The sequence below is a fragment of the Mesoplodon bidens genome (genome assembly GCF_964165515.1).
Source record: "Mesoplodon bidens genome assembly, chromosome: 2".
NCBI classification, from domain to species: Eukaryota; Metazoa; Chordata; class Mammalia; order Artiodactyla; family Ziphiidae; genus Mesoplodon; species Mesoplodon bidens.
The window spans coordinates 166,437,006-166,454,328 of record NC_138177.1 but is presented as its reverse complement, the minus strand read 5'-3'; the positions used below and the strand labels follow the sequence as shown (position 1 = coordinate 166,454,328).

Sequence of the window (17,323 nt, the reverse complement as noted above, 5' to 3'; positions counted from 1 at the left end):
GGCAGCTGGCTCTTCACAGCTGATCTTTCTTCAATTCCCCTGTCAGTTTTCTCATTTGCTCTTCCTCCTCCAGGAAACAGCACTGACCAGAATCCAAGGTCTTTGCTTAAAAAATGTGGTTTGTACCTAAGGAAAGTGGGGGCTCATATTGCAAGTGGATTTGTGTCAGGACCCTGGACCTCATTCTATTCTGGCTTTTGCAGGCAGAGGAAACATATCTCTCAGCTGGAGCAGAAAGTGCGAGAGAGCGAACTACAAGTCCACAATGCTCTTTTGGGCCTCCCTGCCCCCTTTGGGGATGTCTGCTTGCTGAGGCTGCAGGTAAGCCTTGGCAGCCAGGATGGCATTCTTGTCATAACCCAGTATCTTCCCTGTGCTTGGCACTGTTAGGCATCCAGGAGATAGAAAATGGACCAAGTGATATAAGGTGTCCCTGCCCTCAAAGAGTAAACATTTTAATTATAAAGTATCTCCTGTTCTGCCCTTGTGGGGGCAGAAAAGGCTTGAGGGTAGATCAAGTGGAAGTCCAGGTGCCTTGGTATCAGGACATACTTGGGAGAAAAGGAAGGCAGAGCAAGGTACATAGTAAGACCCTAGAACTGAGTGATGCTTTGAGAAGTCTTAATATAGCAGCCCTGGCCAAATGGAGGGGGAAGCAGAGGTAATGCAGGATTTAGAGCCATTCCCACTTTTATTCTTCCATGTCTAGGAGCAACTGAAGGAAACCATGCTCTCACTTAGGTCAGTAGCTCTAAAAGAAGTTGGCCAAGCTTCTTCTGTAATTTGGGCTTTTGAGTGATGTCTGTTAGACAGATTATAGTACTGTACTGGCTTTGCCACCTAGTGGGCCTGTTAAGATAGTGTTCCATCTTGTAGAATCAGAATGTTAGTGTGAGAAGGGCCATTAGATAAAATCTAGTTCGGTCCTCTAATTTACTGATGAGAAAATTGAGGCCCAAGAAGGAGGAAGAATTTGCCTGAAGACATATAGAGAATGAGTGGAGGAGAACCAGGCCTTGAGCCCAGGTCTTCTGATACAGTGTCCTGTATTCCTTTGTAAGACTACAACTCATCAAGTATTGCTTTAAGCCAGTGGTTCTGAAATTTGAGTATGCATCTGAATCACCTGGAGGGCTTGTTAAAACACAGATTATTGAGACGCATCCCCAGAGTTTCTGATTCACTGGGCCTGGGAGTTGGGCTTAAGAATTTGCATTTCTAACAAATTCCCAGGTGATGCTGAAGCTGTTAGTCCTAGGACCACACTTTGAGAAGCACCGCTTAAAGAAATTCTTAGAGAAAGGTGATATTTGACCACAAAGTATACTAGGTATAAGTAACGTGTATGGGACTGTCAGGGTAAGGAACAGTTATATATTGAGAATCTTTCTGCAGGAATTGCAGCGAGAGAACACTTTCTTACGTGCACAGTTTGCACAGAAGACAGAAGCCTTGAGCAAAGAAAAGATGGAGCTTGAAAAGAAACTCTCTGCTTCGGAAGTTGAAGTCCAGCTCATCAGAGAGTCACTCAAAGTGTCATTGCAGAAGCATTCAGAGGAGGGGAAGAAACAGGAAGAAAGGGTGAGCTAAGGAGCCGATAGCTTTCTAATTCACAAAGGAGTTGGCAGTCAGTCCTCTCCTGACAGACCCTAAGCTGTTTCTGGCCCCTATTCTTGGAACCTGGAGGAGCCAATTGGGTGAAACCCCCTGCATTGACTTCTTATGCAGGATTGGTCTGTTAGAAATGGAACCCCTCCTTTCTGCTTCATCTGCACAAAACTACCACAGACAGGGAAAGCCGTATAATCCCTCACTGTCCCAGGTTGTGATGGGCTACCAGCTGGCCTGGGTGGAAAATCAGCCTGGGCAGTCATACGAGATTGTACTGTGGCAAGATGTACCTGTGGTACATCATTCAGCCTGGTTTCTCCTCACTCTACCTAAAAAGTAGGTGAAGAATCCCATATATGCAGATATTTTGGGAGTTTTAACGTTTTTGCCAGTGCCCTTAGAATTGCCTTAGGGTGAGATTGGTTATCATAGAAGGAGCTAAATCTTTTGGTTCTGTTCACAGGTTGCACTAATGCAGACATTCTTGGGGAACCAGTTTAATAATGTTTAGTTCTGGACCACTTGCATCAAAGTCAGCTAAAGCAGTGTTTCTTAAACTTTAATGTGCTTAAGAATCCTTTGGAGATCATGATAAAAATACACATACAGATTCAGTAGTTGTGGGAGGGAAGGGGGCCCTGAGATCCTGCATTTCTAATAAGCTCCCAGGTGATGTTGGTGCCATTGGTACAGCATAGACTTAGAGGCTTGTTAAAAAAGAAACTTTTAATCAAAATAATACATGTATCTAAGTTAAATAACCAACATGTTATCAAATATCAACATATTTATAGTAAAAATTAGTGGTTCTGTACCCAGCCCCACTCCACAGAATTATCTGTCCTCAGCTCTTTCTTTCTCCTGATATATACCTCTATATTTCTGAATAGTATTCTTTTATTGCATTTTTTGCTGTTTTTGTTTCATGAATGCAATATCTTTTCTCTGATGATATTGATTATACCTTTTGGGATATCTGCATCTGCTCATAGTGTTGTTTCTTGTTTCCTTCAGGTCTTTTTATTTTGTTTTGGTGTCTTTCATGTTAGAGGCTTGGTGATCCTTGAATGAAAGAGTGCTCATATTTAAGAATGTAGTATTTTAGGGACTTCCCTGGTGGTCCAGTGCTTAAGACTCCACACTTCCACTACAGGGGGCACAGGTTCGATCCCTGGTTGGGGAACTAAGATCTCACATGCCTTGCGCTGCAGCCAGAAAAACAAAAAAACCCAACGTATCAGTAGTATTTTAAAGCTGCGTGGAAGCTCTGGGTTCATGGTAGTAGCGTGGTGGGCTTCCCTGTGGGATGATCAGGCTTAATCTGCCCTTTTCACTTGGGAACCTTCAAATATCAGTATCTGAATATCTCATCTCACTCTCTAGGAAAGAATCTTCAGCCTGCTGCCTGGTGGGGAGACTGGGGACAGGAATGATTTTGGCCTTTGGGTTCTCAACACTGAGGAGATTAGGTTTAAAGTCCCACAGTTCTATACATAGATTTTTACTTATACTTATTTTCAACACAGTGCCTCACACACACTCTCTCTCTCTCTCTGCCGTGACTGATGTCCCTGAGCTTGACTCTCTCTCAGTTGCCTTCTCCGGAGAATAAATCTCCAGTCTCCTTTTGGGGAAACCTAGGGTGAGAATGGTATCCAGCTAACCTGAATGTAGACTTCTAGCGAGTCCCCCTATTTTTCAGGTCTATGGCTGATACATACCTCCCTCAGGTATCTGGTGCTTCAAGTACAGGGGTTCTTGGGGATTGTGAAGGGCACCTTGTTTCCCAAGTTGTCTGTAACTCCTACTGCAGGTTATAACTCCTGTGCTCCAAGTCATTTATCCCCCCATTCACTTGTATCTTCTGAAAACATGTTGAAGTATCTTGTATACCTTTGTCTCCTCTGTTGACTTTTTAAAATCAGTACTTTATTTTCCTCCTGTTGTTTAGAGATGTTTTGGAAGAGAGAAAAGATAAACATCTCTGGCCAGTCTACCATTTTTTAAATTCACAGTTGGTTATCAGCATTTTTAATAAGCTTCCCAGGTGATTCTGATGCATATTAAAATGTGAGAATCTGGAGAATCACGTGGAGCTTAAAGATTGTACCTGGGGTAAAGGTTTTGACTGATCTTCAGGGATCCCTCTTAGTACTGTGTTATCTTTGGATTAAATTAGGCCTGTGCCTCTTTGGCATCAGTAGATCTGCCTTACCTTTTCTCTGCTTTCTCTTACTTCCTCCCCCTTCTTTTTTCATAAGCCAAAGAAAAAGCCATAATAGTGAAGAAAAAGTTTCCATTCAACAAATCTTTTTTTAAAAAATTTATTTGTTTTATTTATTAATTTTTGGCTGTGTTGGGTCTTCGTTGCTGCATGCGGGCTTTCTCTAGTTGCGGTGAGGGGGCGCTACTCTGCATTGCGGTACACGGGCTTCTCATTGCAGTGGCTTCTTTTGTTGCAGAGCACGGGCTCTAGGCACGTGGGCTTCAGTAGTTGTGGCACGCGGGTCAGTAGTTGTGGCGCATGGGCTTAGTTGCTCCACGGCATGTGAGATCTTCCCAGACCAGGGCTCGAACCTGTGTCCCCTGCATTGGCAGGCGGATTCTTAACCACTGCGCTACCAGGGAAGCCCCATTCAACAAATCTTAATTGATCGCCTGCTCAGTGCCAAGCATTGTGCTGTGTGTTGGGGATATGATAATAAGCAAAATGGACACAGCCCCTCCTCTCAAGGAGTTTAGAGTCTCATTAGCCCTTCCAGATGATTGCTTAGCTTTATATCATATGTGGTGCTTAGGGAAGAATGCATTACCTATCTCACCAGAACAGACCAGACCAGGTGTATGTCTACTGTATATACAGTTATATTTACTTTTGCAATTCAGTCCTGATGCAGACCACTTAGAGTTAGCATTAGATTCCACAGGTTTAAGGGCATGGTCCCCCAAAAGACTATGCTTATTTGTTACTTCCGATGCCAGCTGCAAGTTTTGGGTTCCCTAGACTGCCTTCTGACCAACTGGCTATAAATCCAGGGGTTCCCATGACCCCTTCAGGTTCAGTAATTCACCAGAACAACTCAGAACTCAGGATTACTTAAGATTACAGTTTTATTATAAAAATACAAATCAGGACAAGCCAAATAAAGAGACAAATAGGATGAGGTCTGGGAAAGTCCTCAAAGCAGGGCTTCTATACCCCCTTGGAATCAGAGCCTGTCATCTTCCTAGCACATCCATGTGTTCACCAACCAGGAAGCTCCGCTGAGCTTCGGTGTCCAGGATTTTTAATTGGGGTTTTATTATGTAGGCATGATTGAACTCAATCTCCTGTCTTTGTCCCCTCTTCACAGGGAGTTGGGCTCAACTCCATCGGTCTTTATAGTGACCAGTCTGCTTTCTGGCTCATCTCATTAGCATAAATGCATTTATGGTGGGCTCTGGTCCACTAAGAAAAACAAAGATACTCCTGTTCTATTATTTGGGGTATTCTAAGAGTTTAGAAGTTACCTCCCAGGAAGCTGGACAAAGACCAGACAAATTTTTTTTTGGCTGCACTGTGCAGCATGTGGAATTTTCCCAACCAGGGATCCAGGGATTGAACCCAAGCCCCCTGCAGTGGAAGTGCGGAGTCTTAACCACTGGCCTGCCAGCGAAGTCCCAAATTCCTTATTATATGGTAGAGCTACCAATTTTTGAAAACTCCCAAAGGAGCCCCCCTTCCCTGCCCTTGATTAGAAGGTTCTTGTGTGTTAACTCTGCATTTTATGCCCTAATCTCAAATGGCAAAATTTTATCAGCTTCTTGCATTCATTGTAGTGGAAAACATTTATAGCCCTAAGGGCAAAGACATCACTTCAAAAAAGTTGATGTTCAGGGTTGTAGAGGAGGAGTCAATGAAGACAGATTCTCGACATTTCTTCCCAATAGGTCAAGGGTCGTGATAAACATATCAATAATTTGAAAAAGAAATGTCAGAAGGAATCAGAGCAGAACCGGGAGAAGCAGCAGCGTATTGAGACCTTGGAACGCTACCTGGCTGACCTGCCCACCTTGGAAGACCATCAGAAGCAGAGCCAGCAGGTAGCAGCAATGTCTGGGCATACCTGGGGCAAGAAGGGAGTGGCCAAGCAGGGTGGCTTTCTCAGCCTCTGCTGCATGCAGTTACCTTGTGGCTTCCTGAAAGGAAAATCCCAAAGGAGTCATGTCCACACTCATATCACAACTGAACTGCAAATTTTTTGAGATACCCAGACAGAGTCTTCCTTGGCCTGTTGATCTAAGCATGGAATCCTGTCTTTCAGCTTAAGGATTCTGAGTTGAAGAGCACAGAGCTGCAGGAGAGAGTGACTGAGCTGGAGAGTTTGCTGGAGGAGACCCAGGCAGCCTGCAGAGAGAAGGAGGTTCAACTGGAAAGCCTGAGACAGAGGGAAGCAGAATTCTCCTCCACTAGACATAGGTAAATACCCCTGTGGGGTTGAGGAAAGGAGTAGAGAGCTATGTTCTGGTCCTGGCTACCCCACTCATTACCTGTGTGACTTTGGGCAAATCACTTCACTTCTCTGAGCTTCATTTTCTTTGGATTGTAAGTAATAGGAAAGCTGTTTATGGACAAGGACTATGCTTTGAGATGGAATGTGGGGGGTATAGTGGTGCAGTGGGGTGGGATTTGTCACTGTATCCTTTGGAGGGCTCCAACCCAGTACCTGGCATAATAATACTAGATAATAATCCTTGAATATGTATGTGTTGAATGAACGGGAGCACTTTATAAACTGGAAAATGAGTATCTATATTTGCAAAAGTAGCTCCTGGTGCTGAGGACTGGGGGTTATCCACATTTTGAATTTTACAAGGTAAAACCTACCAGGAGCATCTGTTTCTTCTCCTTAGCCCTAGGGATTGCTCTCGATTGCCACAGCAGGTTCTGAGAACAAAACAAGATGCCATAATGTACTCTCAGGGTGTCTTGGGAGCCTCCTCCATGTTAATAGCAGTTTCTGAAAATGTAGTGGCTGTGTTTCAGCAGCCTCTTGGACCAAATCCAGCTGCTAATGGGATGGATTGGATTTCTCATCCCATGTTCAACCACAGTGACCCTGTTGTTTATTTCAGCAGATGGGCCATGATGAAAGTGATTGTGGGGATCCATGGGAGGAGACCATTGGTTGGAGTCAGAAGCGAGGTTAGGGGACATGGCTGGGTCTGCCCCAGACTGTATGTGCAAAAAGAAAAAGATTTTTTTGGTATTTTCTAAAATTTCTGCATTGTATACGTGTGACTTTTATAATTTAAATACATGTGATGAATGTTTACTTTTAAATATCAAAACAAAGAATAAAAAAACCTTGGGCAGGTAGAGAATTGGTAGCACATTGTATAGATGCTGGCCTCTAGGGAATGGAACTAGCACAGACTGAGCAAGCAGCTTCTGTGTGGCACTCCCTACGTTATACAGACCTAAGACATTATCCCCACCTATGGCTTGGAAGGGCGTAAATGTCTTGCCCCAAAACGTACAGTAAATAGCGGAATCAGGAATCAAAGCCACATCCCTCTAACTTCAGAGTTCTTTAAGAGGCCACTGTTTTTCAGCCTGCAAGATAAGCAGTGTGTGGAGGCGGCCAGTGGAGAAGATACAGCTCAACGGGGAGAAGGTCCCCAAGTGGAAATGGAGTCCTGGCAGAAGGAATGTGATTCCCTTCGAAAGGTGACTGAGGGTTTCCAGGCTGTAACGGGGTAGGCTTAGAGGAAAGAAAAGATTGGGTATTGGTAAGGAACCATGAATTTCTGACCCTGAGCCCCCTAGGATCTGCTGCCCAGAGTTTTTCTCTCGTTTCTGAGAAGTCATCCCTGCATAATAAATTTGCATTTTAGATATTCATCCTTATGACTGGCAAGCAAAGTTAGGGAAGGACATGCCTCTGAACATCCAAATTTATATGCTCCAAAATGGTACGCTGAAGCTTGGCGCACTTCATTCATGGCTCAGGCCCTATTCAGAACCTCTTGCATTGGGCAAAGTTCTACCCAGTTTGGGGGCTCTAATTCAGCAGAGAAGAAGGAGCTCAGGGCCTAGCAGTGAGACTGGTTGAAGGTCAGCAAAAAAGAAGACCCAGAAATGGTTCAGAGAGTACCTGAGGTCTCAAAGGACAGGAAACTAGGCCTTTGTAGGTTCTCTCCTCGAACAGTCAGTGTGACCAAAGCTATAAGTAATGATAACTATCACAGCCCTGGATAGGGCAAGCTTCATTAAACTGAATTTTCAGTCATGTCCTTTACCAAAGAACCAGAATATACACTGGCTGTATATGAAGTTGATTCTACTGGCCTACAATCATCAGGGTGAGGGTGTCTCTCTCCACCTGACTTCCCCATGGTGGTCATAGGTCCACACTACATTCCTCTTTGTTTAAATCTCTTTGTGACTAGAGCACAGGAGTGTGAAGCTAGTTAGCCAGGATAGGGAGTCTGGGTTATATTTCTGTAGGTAGAGCTAACTTGTCTTCACTCTGTTCTCACTATTGACTGGCTGTAGCCAGTTGGGCTAAGAGCCAGACCACAGATCCTAGTACAGCCTCTTGCCCTCTGACCTCACTATCAGCATGTGCTTACAGCCTTCCTTGATAACTTTGCCTTTCAGATTGTGGAGAAGCAACAGCAGAAGATTGATCAGTTGCGTTCAGAAGTACAGGTGAGCTGGAGTCCTTGGGACATGGTGGGCAGGACCTAATGATGGAATTTCTAGAATTCAACCAACACTATTCTCTGCCATGCAATTTACTCGGTGTTAGGAGCACAAGAATGAGACCCAGTCAGTGCTTTTAGCCTACATTCTTGTTGGGAAGGGGTTTTAGCACATTACTGTTAGAGCACCCATATGACCCTGGGGGAGCATAAAAGAGTCAGTGGAAGTAGGGAGGTCAAGGAAGGGTTTCTGGAGCTCATGAGCCTTCTTTTTTTTTTTTTTTTTTTTTTTAATTAATTATTTTTGGTTGCATTGGGTCTTCATTGCTGCACACGGGCTTTCTCTACTTGTGGCGAGCGGGGGCTACTCTTCGTTGCAGTGTGCAGGCTTCTCATTGCGGTGACTTCTCTTGTTGTGAAGCACAGGCTCTAGGTGCGCAGGCTTCAGTAGTTGCAGCACACGGGCTCAGTAGTTGCGGCACGCGGGCTCAGTAGTTGCGGCTCACGGGCTTTGAAGTGCAGGCTCACTAGTTGTGGCGCATAGACTTAGTTGCTCCGCGGCATGTGGGATCTTCCCGGCCCAGGGCTTGAACCCATGTCCCCTACATTGGCAGGCAGATTCTTAACCACTGCGCCACCAGGGAAGCCCTCATGAGCCTTCTTGAAGGAGGAGGAAGAGTTAGCCAGTCAATGAGGAGGCGCAGGATAGGATGGTATTTCCTGATAGAAGGAACAGCATGGGTAGGAACATGAAGGCATGAAACAGCAGGGTTTGCACATGGAGCTGCAAGCAGTTTGATATTGTTGAAGTAAAGGTGGTAAATGGAGACCTGGGCTATGGGAGGGCTGGGACTGTTCAACCAAGTTAGCTTTTATTCTTTAGGCAGGTGATGGGAATCTACTATAGTATTTAATTGGGGCGTGATGTGGTCAGGTTTGCAACTCAGGCTTGAGTGTGGAAGAATATTGGCACTTGGAGAGTTACAGGGCTGGAGGCCAGTGGACTGTAGCAGAAATCCTAGTGAGAGATGATGAAGGATGATGCATAAGGCAGCATTGCAAGAAGGAGTTGTGAGGGGACAGATGTAAATGAATTTTAGGGGCAAAATTGAGAGGAACCAGTGACTGATAGAACGTAGGAGGTTGAAGAGTAAGGAGAAATCAAAGACAACTCCTGGTTTCTATTTTGGGCCAGAGTAGGAGTGGCCTTAATTGGGTTCTCCAAGAAATCCTAGGTACAGATTCTCTTTGGACTCGAAAAGAGGTTTTCACACCAAACAGGAGAGATGCACGTCCACTGAGGAAGAACTGAAAGCTGCAGTCCTACCCTTGCCATTATGGGGGTCTATTTAGTTCACATATTTCAAGTCCTGTAAGGAGATAGTCCAGCCTAGTGAGTGTTTACATCCATTTATTATTATTATTATTATTATTATTAGCTGCGGCGCTCGGCTTGCAGGATCTTAGTTCCCCGATCAGGGATTGAACCCAGGCCCTTGGCAGTGAAAGTGAAGAGTCCTAACCACTGGACTGCCAGGGAATTCCCTACATCCATTTAAAATCCCAGGATTTTAGTAGTTTTTAGTGGATCTCAAAGTATGTTTCCTGGAACTCTGAGGTTCCACAGCATTTAAAGTAGTATATTTACCCATGTTGAGACTTTGGTGGAATTAGGTGGATTCAAAATGGTCACTTTGGGTGTTTCATAGTGGTGAGACGTTCTCCTTGGCTGCTAAATTTTTTATTAATACAAAATGGAAAAGCTCAGAAATACTATTTATACTTTATTTGTTCAAGTCAGTTTCAAAACTCGGGGGAAATTGGAATGAACCAGAATGAGAGGCAGAAGATAACAAATATAAATACCCCCCTCTCCTGACCCTGACTACCCCTACACACACACGCACGCACGCACGCATTCTAACTAGATGAGGTGCCCGAGAGAGTGCGCTCTCTACCCTTTCTCATCTCTGTCAAAAACATTTAATACACAGTATTGTCAAAGGCATTTGGCTTTGAGCTCCTCAAAAACAGGGATTGTTTGGTATTCTTTTTAGTATCCCCAGTGCCTGTCAACAGTAATTGCTCGATAAATAATTGAACTCAACTTAATGGACGTTCCTTGCCCTCAAGAAAGTTATGGTCTAGTGGAGGGAGGAATCATGTGCACAGCCAACAAATGTATTCATGAGCCATGATGGAGGTATGAGTAGCAGGGCAGTATTAGGATTAATTGGATCTAATTTGCAGATTAAGGAAGGTTCTGGCAGAGCAGAGGGGCATTCTGGGCAAAGGGGAAGAGGAGTGAACAACAGTTTGGGAACTGGAACCTTTGGTGATGAAGGACAGTTAGTCGTTCAGTGTGACTGGAGTAGAGGCTGTGTGGAGGGTAGAAAGAGATGAGGATAGAAAAGTAAGTAAGGGCCAGTCTGGTCAGGGGCTAGAGAAGGGTTTTGATGCAAAGTCGCAGGTCAGGGCTGTTGTAAAATAATCTCTTAGCAGCAGTGTGTGGGCGGGGTGGAGCTTTACTATGTATATAGTCCAGACCAGAGGCGATATGGTCTGAAGTAGACTTGTTACCCCTGATGTGTTCTCCCACCCTCCTTGCCATGGGATGCAGAGCCTAGAGCAGGAAGTGGCTCAAGAAGAAGGAACAAGCCAGGCCCTGAAAGAGGAGGCCCAGAGGAGGGAGACAGCCCTGCAGCAGCTGCGCACAGCTGTGAAAGAGGTGAGTAGCAACAGCTAGGCCTCTTGGTACTGTCTTTACAAACCTGATTTCTCTGTGTGTCCTCCCGATCCCTTCTCCCACAGGAGCCCCCACGTTGGGGAGGTCGCTGCTAAGCTTTTTTGGCAGAGGAGTAAGAAGGGACATTGCATCATCCTTTATATTAAAGGTCCTAAGCCTTTGAGTGGCCATAATTACCCAGGAATGCTTTTTGGATATGGAAGATCACTCTCTTATTTTGTATTCCCTCAGCCACAGGTTTGTGGGGTTAGGGATAAAGGGTTCAAGAAGATTGAAGGTTTGGTGATCCTCATGGAGTAAACAGAGTTGTCGGCAGGGGGCGGCCAAGGTCACTGCCCAAGTGCTGAGGAAGGAGTCTCCCAGAACTAGGATTGTCACATGGCCCAGTGTGGGTGAAGGGCGGGGACTGGAGGAGAAACTCTATTCAGTGTCTTTAAAACAGAATAGAGGTAGGAAGGGAAGGAGTGTGCATTAAGCTGTTCTGGGAAAGGGAGGGAAAGAGACACAGATAGACGTGAATAGCTGGTCTCTGTAGTGAAGCCTGACTCCACTGAGGTGAAGGATTGAAAAGGCAGGACACATTTCAGCACTATGTCCTCCAGGTCCCCAGCTTCTTCAGCACCCCCCGCCCCATCCCTACCCACCCAGTGGCCACTAGCTGTCTTGTTGTCTTTCTTGCCTGCTTTATTCCTCTGACACACTCTGATCCGGCTGGCTGGTGGCCACTTTTGTCAGGGTGGCAGGGAGAGATTGAAACCAGTGTCTTCTCAGATTTCACAGTTCACGTTAAACCTTCTCTGATAGCCTGGCTAACAGAGTTGGCTGAGGGACTGGCTTCAGATAGAGTTCCGAGGGGCGGGAGTATCTTCTCTGGTTCCTGAACAGAAAAACCTGGAGGCTGCTGACTCAGTCTGCTGAGGTGCAGTTTCCCCTCCAATGCTGCAGCCCTGTGGGCCCAACCTACCTGCAGGAGAAACTAGGCCTGATATGTAGGGGAGAAGAGGGGAGTGCAAGGAGGGGGGACATCGCCTTTGACTCATAGCTTCCCCTCCACACACATATATATATATATCCACACTCATGCGCAGATACTCTGCTTTTCCCTGGGCCTGGGTTAATGTGCTCACCTCTCTATCTGCTCAGCTTTCAGTACAGAACCAGGACCTCATTGAGAAGAATCTGACGCTCCAAGAACACCTGCGCCAGGCCCAATCAGGGTCCCCATCTTCATCAGACGCGGCCCAGCTGGCATTTGAGCTGCATCAGGAGTTGGCCAGTTGCCTTCAAGATCTGCAGGCTGTCTGTAGCATTGTGACCCAGAGGGCCCAGGGTCATGACCCCAATCTCTCCCTGCTTCTGGGCATTCACTGTGAGTCCTCAGGCCAGTCTGGGACCCAGGAGAGAGTGGTTTTCATTCTCCTCTCACCCCTATCCACCTTTCCCATCATTACTGGTAATGTGTGAACTGGGCTCCGTAGACCTGGTCACCACTCTCTGGGAGTTTATGTGTTTTTCAAAGTAGATGTTCAGTAAATCTGTTTTGGAAACAGGCATCCTTATGGGGTACCTGGGTGAAGGACAAACACAAACGTGGCCCTTAGGCAGCAAGATTTCAGCCCATTATCCCTAGGTGCTTTTTAAAAAGTGCCATGTTCCAAGACCACAGGCCTTATGGTACTGCATATCCGTACTGCGCTTTCCACAGGAAAGTGTCTCCTGAGTGATCTACTAATAATCTCTCGAAATGCTCTCCTCCCCAGCTACACAGCACGCAGGGACTCAGCTAGATTTTCAGAAGCCGGATGTGATCAGGAGGAAACTAGAAGAGGTTCAACAGCTACGCCGTGACATCGAGGACTTAAGGACCACCATGTCAGACAGATACGCCCAGGACATGGGAGAAAACTGTGTCACACAGTGAGGAATGCTGGGGGTGGGACAGGCTGTATTCCCCAAGGGAGAATCTGGTCTGCTGAGAGCCCGGTCCAGCAGGTCCTGCCCTGACAATCTCCTGCCTCCTGTCTGCTGCTGTTCCCAGAGAGAAGGGATGGAGGGGAGGTATGAGCCTGCATCTGGGGCCAAGGGCTGATTAGAGAATTTTGTTTGCCCTGCCCCACTCTGGCTTTGTCTTGTTGGATTGCATTTGTCCTGTCATCCTGATTCACCCTTTGAGGGTGAGTTAATTAACTTTTGCAGGTAGACTGGTAAGTCCTCACAGATTGTTCCCAGTTGCAGGCTGACGTCAAAGGCAAGCAGGCCGCTTTACCTCCTTTCTCCATCCTTTGGGATGGCTCCACATTCATTCCCACTCCATACCTTCGTCGTGCTGATGCCCAGAGTTCCTTAGAGGGGCCAGGAAAGGCTGAGTACCGGTAACAATGGCCATTTGAGAATTCTCAGGCCCCATGTGCCAGCCTTCCTGGGACCTGAGCTGGCTCTGGGTTTTCCTAGGCCCAGTCCCACTGCTTCTTCCTCAGGGCTCTTGTTCTCATAGATGCCTCAGGGTGATCTATTCCTTAGCAAAGTACTAACTAGAATTGGGAGCCCAGGGATTATAACCAGGGCTTCTTCATCTGTGCTACCATGCCCGTTTACAGGAGACCCCACTCTAGTTGTCCTGTGCCCTTGGGGCCCTCCCTGGTCGTGTGGTTAGCACAGCCCTTTCTCCTTTGTTCTCAGGCTGGCCAGGTAGCCCCCTTGAGTGCAAGCTCACTCCTCTATGGTTCTGGGTTTGGGCAGGATTTTCCCCCAGGATACCGCAGGGCAACTATCAAGCTGCTCACCCCCTTCCCCCCGGGGCTGGGGCCAGTGCCCGGCCTTCTGATTTGTGCCTCTTGTGTTTGGGATTGGGGGTCCTTTCCCTTTCCTGCTTTGGGCTCCTTGAGAGTTCAGAGTACCCAGTACAGGTCAGCTTTAAGGTACAGCTTTCAGTGTTTTTCGTTGTTTCTCCGGGATCTTTGGACCCTCTGCTTTCTGGTTTCTCTTGCCTCCTCGTTGAGGGAGCATCTCGTAGTTGATTGTATCTGGTTGTTGGGCCAGCCCCAGGCCTCCTCTAGGTCTGGAGCCAGGCCAAGCCAGGCCGTGTGTGGGGAAGCGGGGGTGGGGGGGGGCACTGAGTAGTTCAGGAGTCCAGAGCCAGCCATTGGGAGATTCTTGCTAAGCTTTGGGCTGGCAGGGCAGCATCCTGGACCTCACTCCTGGCCTGAATGAGACTCCTTAAATGTTTTTACAAGTTTGTGTTTTATTTATGTAGTGACTTATCCCTTCCATTCAGAGCAGCCCCACCCAGCCATCCCCTCAGCCTCTGGGCTCCTGCCTCCTAAAGGCAGAGCTGCCTGATTGGTCTCTACCCTATATTGGCAGCCCAGCCACCATGCTCACGGGTATTTTTCCTCATAAAGTTTATAAGCAGTTATTTATATGAATCCTTGTTATGTCAACTGGTTTGTATTGCCTATTTTTATTACAAAATAAAAATTTAACAGACTCCTCGGTTTCCCATTGCTTTCCATCACCATCAGCTCATACTCCACCCCTCATTTTGGCTTGTTGGAGCCAAAGCCTGGGTGTTTAGCCAAGTTCTCCAAACAGCAGCAAGGAGGGAACTTTGGCAGGTCCAGCCTCAAGTCTATTTCTACCACTTCTGCTCCTCTGTCTTTCTGTGGGGACAGATAAGATCTCTTCCCACAGCACTTTCTGTTGGGTGAAGCTGCCCTGAGTCACAGAGCAAGTTTGTCATTGAGTTTCAGTAATCCTCTGAGGAGGAAGTCTGCTGCCTGTGGGTTGCTGTAGGGAAGTGGCCTCCCCAGAGCAAGGCAGGACTCTGTTTGCCTCCAGGAGCTAGGGTTGTCTTCCTGGGCTGTTCTCGGAGCCCTGGACCTGGGAGGACTGATGAGGGGTGTCATGTCCAACCCCAGACAGATGGCTGAGTATCCAAGGTTGGGCTGGCTGCTTCCTTTGCACCCTGTGCCATCTGCTGCGAGGAGTTGGGGTGGGGCTGGGGCCACCCCAAGACCAGCGGTGGATCTTTAACAAGGGCCCAGACTCTCAGGAGTCCTGACACCAACCTCTACCTCCACCCAGTCCAGAACTAGAAGCCTCTTTCATACCTTGGCCTCCATCTGGCTCTGTGAGGGTGTGCCCCGTCTCCTGCCGCCACCCTCACTTGTCTAAACCTGCCGATCTGAGCGGAGAGGAGCTCTGGGGAATTCTCTAACCAGAAGCCCTCCGTGCTGTGGTGTGCCGCGGGGTTAGCTACGTGTGGGTGGCCCCTGGGGCAGTGTGTGCGTGTTGGGGTTGGGCAGCCCGTGAAGCGAGGCTCCCTAGCTGGGGAACTTTAGGTTTGAAAACAGCCCAAGACTTAAAAGCCCGGAGCGGAGCAGCGCTGTCGTGGCACCGGGGGTGGGTAGTTAGTTGGGTGCAGCAAACCCGCGCGAGGCTGAAGGGGAGGCCTCTTGCCAAACCCTCACCCACGCCCTCCCCTACCCTTCCTGCCGTCAGCTCGCTCCCCAGCCTCACACTGTCAGCCCCAGCTCGGAGGGCTGAAAAGGGCGGCCGTGCGTGGGACGGGGGTCCTCGGCGCGCCCGGTCCGCAAGGGGGGCGGGAGGGGGCCCGGCGCTGCGCGGGGCGGGGTCGCGCAGGCCCCGCCCCGGCCGCGCGCCTGTCCGCGCCGCCCATTGGTCCCGAGAGCGATGACTCGCGGGCCGAGCAGGAAGGAAACCGCTCCCGAGCGCGGCGGCCTCGTCTCCAGGCCGTGCAGCTGCTGCCACCGCCACCCCGTCTGCCTGTCGGCCCGTCGGCCCATCCGCAGCATGAGCGGCCTGCGCGTTTACAGCACGTCGGTCACCGGCTCCCGCGAAGTGAGTGCGCGTCCTCGGGTAGAGCGCTGGTGGTGGTCCTGTTGCTCTGGACCCGGCGCCTGGGACCCGCCCCCAGGGCGGGGGCGGCGAGGTGCTGGGCACGGCCTCCTGAGTTGGGTGGGGCAGGGCCCCCGGCCCCATCCTGAACACTGAACACCTTCGGGCATCCTGGGGCTTCTGCACCCCCACTACCAGGCTGATCCGTGACCATGTCCTTATCTTGCCCTTCCTCTCCTCCACTGTGTGTGTGTGTGTGTGTGTGTGTGTACCTGGGGCGGAGGTGGCGCCTTACCCGTCTCCACCCAGGCCTGCCCTGCTTTCTCTTTGCCGAGCTCCTGGCTCTCCCCACCCTTAATTTATCTCACTTATGTTCACTCTGACTCCCCTCCTCATGGTTGGTGGTCCCTCTCTCCTTCCACACCACCACAATCCTGACTCCTTCTCCCAACTCCTGGTGGCCAGAACCCTCCCCTAGGGCGTGGAGCGGGACATGGGGACAAAAGCTCCTGGCCACAGTCCCTTTTTTTCTGCCCAGGGTTCCCCCCATAAACCCTCCAGTCTGCTCACTAACGCCTGCCCGCCCTTTGCCCCCAGATCAAGTCCCAGCAGAGCGAGGTGACCCGCATCCTGGATGGGAAGCGCATCCAGTACCAGCTAGTGGACATCTCCCAAGACAACGCCCTGCGGGATGAGATGCGAGCCCTGGCGGGCAACCCCAAGGCCACCCCACCCCAGATTGTCAACGGGGACCAGTACTGTGGGGTATGGGCCTGGGGGTTGGGGGTGGAGGGAGTGTTGTAGGAGGATACCAGCCAGAGTCAGACCTGAGACAAAGCACCAGCACTCAGGTGACCACCTCTTGTCCCCTCCCCCAGGACTATGAGCTCTTCGTGGAGGCTGTGGAACAAAACACACTGCAGGAGTTCCTGAAACTGGCCTGAGCCGAGTCAGCCCCCTAGACTCCGTCACATTCCCCCCAGCCGTCACCCATGAAGGACCTTGTGACAACTCCGTTGTTCCTAACCTTCCAACCTTGGAGCCCCTCCCCTCAACCCAAGACCTATCGCCTCCCCTCTCTAACTGTAGCTCCCTCTCCTCTATTCAAAGACAACATTCCTTACCCACTAGTCTCAGAAATTGTCTTAAGCAACAGCCCAAGTGCTGGTTGTCCTCAGCCTGGCCCTGAGGCTGCCACCCTGCCTGGCACTGGCTGATGGGCACCTTTGTTGGTTCCATTAGCCAGGGCTCTGCCAAAGGCCCCGCAATCCCCATCCGGGAGCACCGCAGAAACAATTAAATGTTCCATTCCATTGGCATCGTGTCTGTTTGTTTGGTGTGGCCTGGACATCCTGGGTCCCTGCTCTGAGCAAGTCTGGTAGATGTTATTGTGCTGAGGCTGTGCTCCTGTGTGGCACCTCT

General features: G+C 48.8%; 2 protein-coding genes across 3 annotated transcripts in view; both read left to right on the top strand.

Moving 5' to 3' along the window:
- CEP85 (centrosomal protein 85) overlaps nt 1–14,524 on the top strand; it is a 32,130-nt gene extending 17,606 nt beyond the window's left edge. For both annotated transcript variants that reach the window (XM_081214414.1, XM_081214415.1), the window contains 9 exons: nt 204–321; nt 1,396–1,581; nt 5,542–5,694; nt 5,916–6,070; nt 7,207–7,321; nt 8,255–8,305; nt 10,919–11,026; nt 12,188–12,413; nt 12,805–14,524. In XM_081214414.1, coding sequence (XP_081070540.1) covers nt 204–321; nt 1,396–1,581; nt 5,542–5,694; nt 5,916–6,070; nt 7,207–7,321; nt 8,255–8,305; nt 10,919–11,026; nt 12,188–12,413; nt 12,805–12,965 — 1,273 coding nt within the window. In that variant the 3' untranslated portion in view covers nt 12,966–14,524. The remainder of the gene's footprint in view (nt 1–203; nt 322–1,395; nt 1,582–5,541; nt 5,695–5,915; nt 6,071–7,206; nt 7,322–8,254; nt 8,306–10,918; nt 11,027–12,187; nt 12,414–12,804) is intronic.
- Nucleotides 14,525–15,736: 1,212 nt separating this feature from the next.
- Nucleotides 15,737–17,220, top strand: SH3BGRL3 (SH3 domain binding glutamate rich protein like 3; the record flags this gene model as incomplete). The annotated part of the gene is made up of 3 exons (XM_081220556.1): nt 15,737–15,904; nt 16,499–16,666; nt 16,780–17,220. The coding sequence occupies 3 exons, from the start codon at nt 15,737–15,739 to the stop codon at nt 16,843–16,845; spliced, it is 402 nt and encodes a 133-aa protein (XP_081076682.1). The 3' UTR covers nt 16,846–17,220.
- Nucleotides 17,221–17,323: the final 103 nt, after the last annotated feature.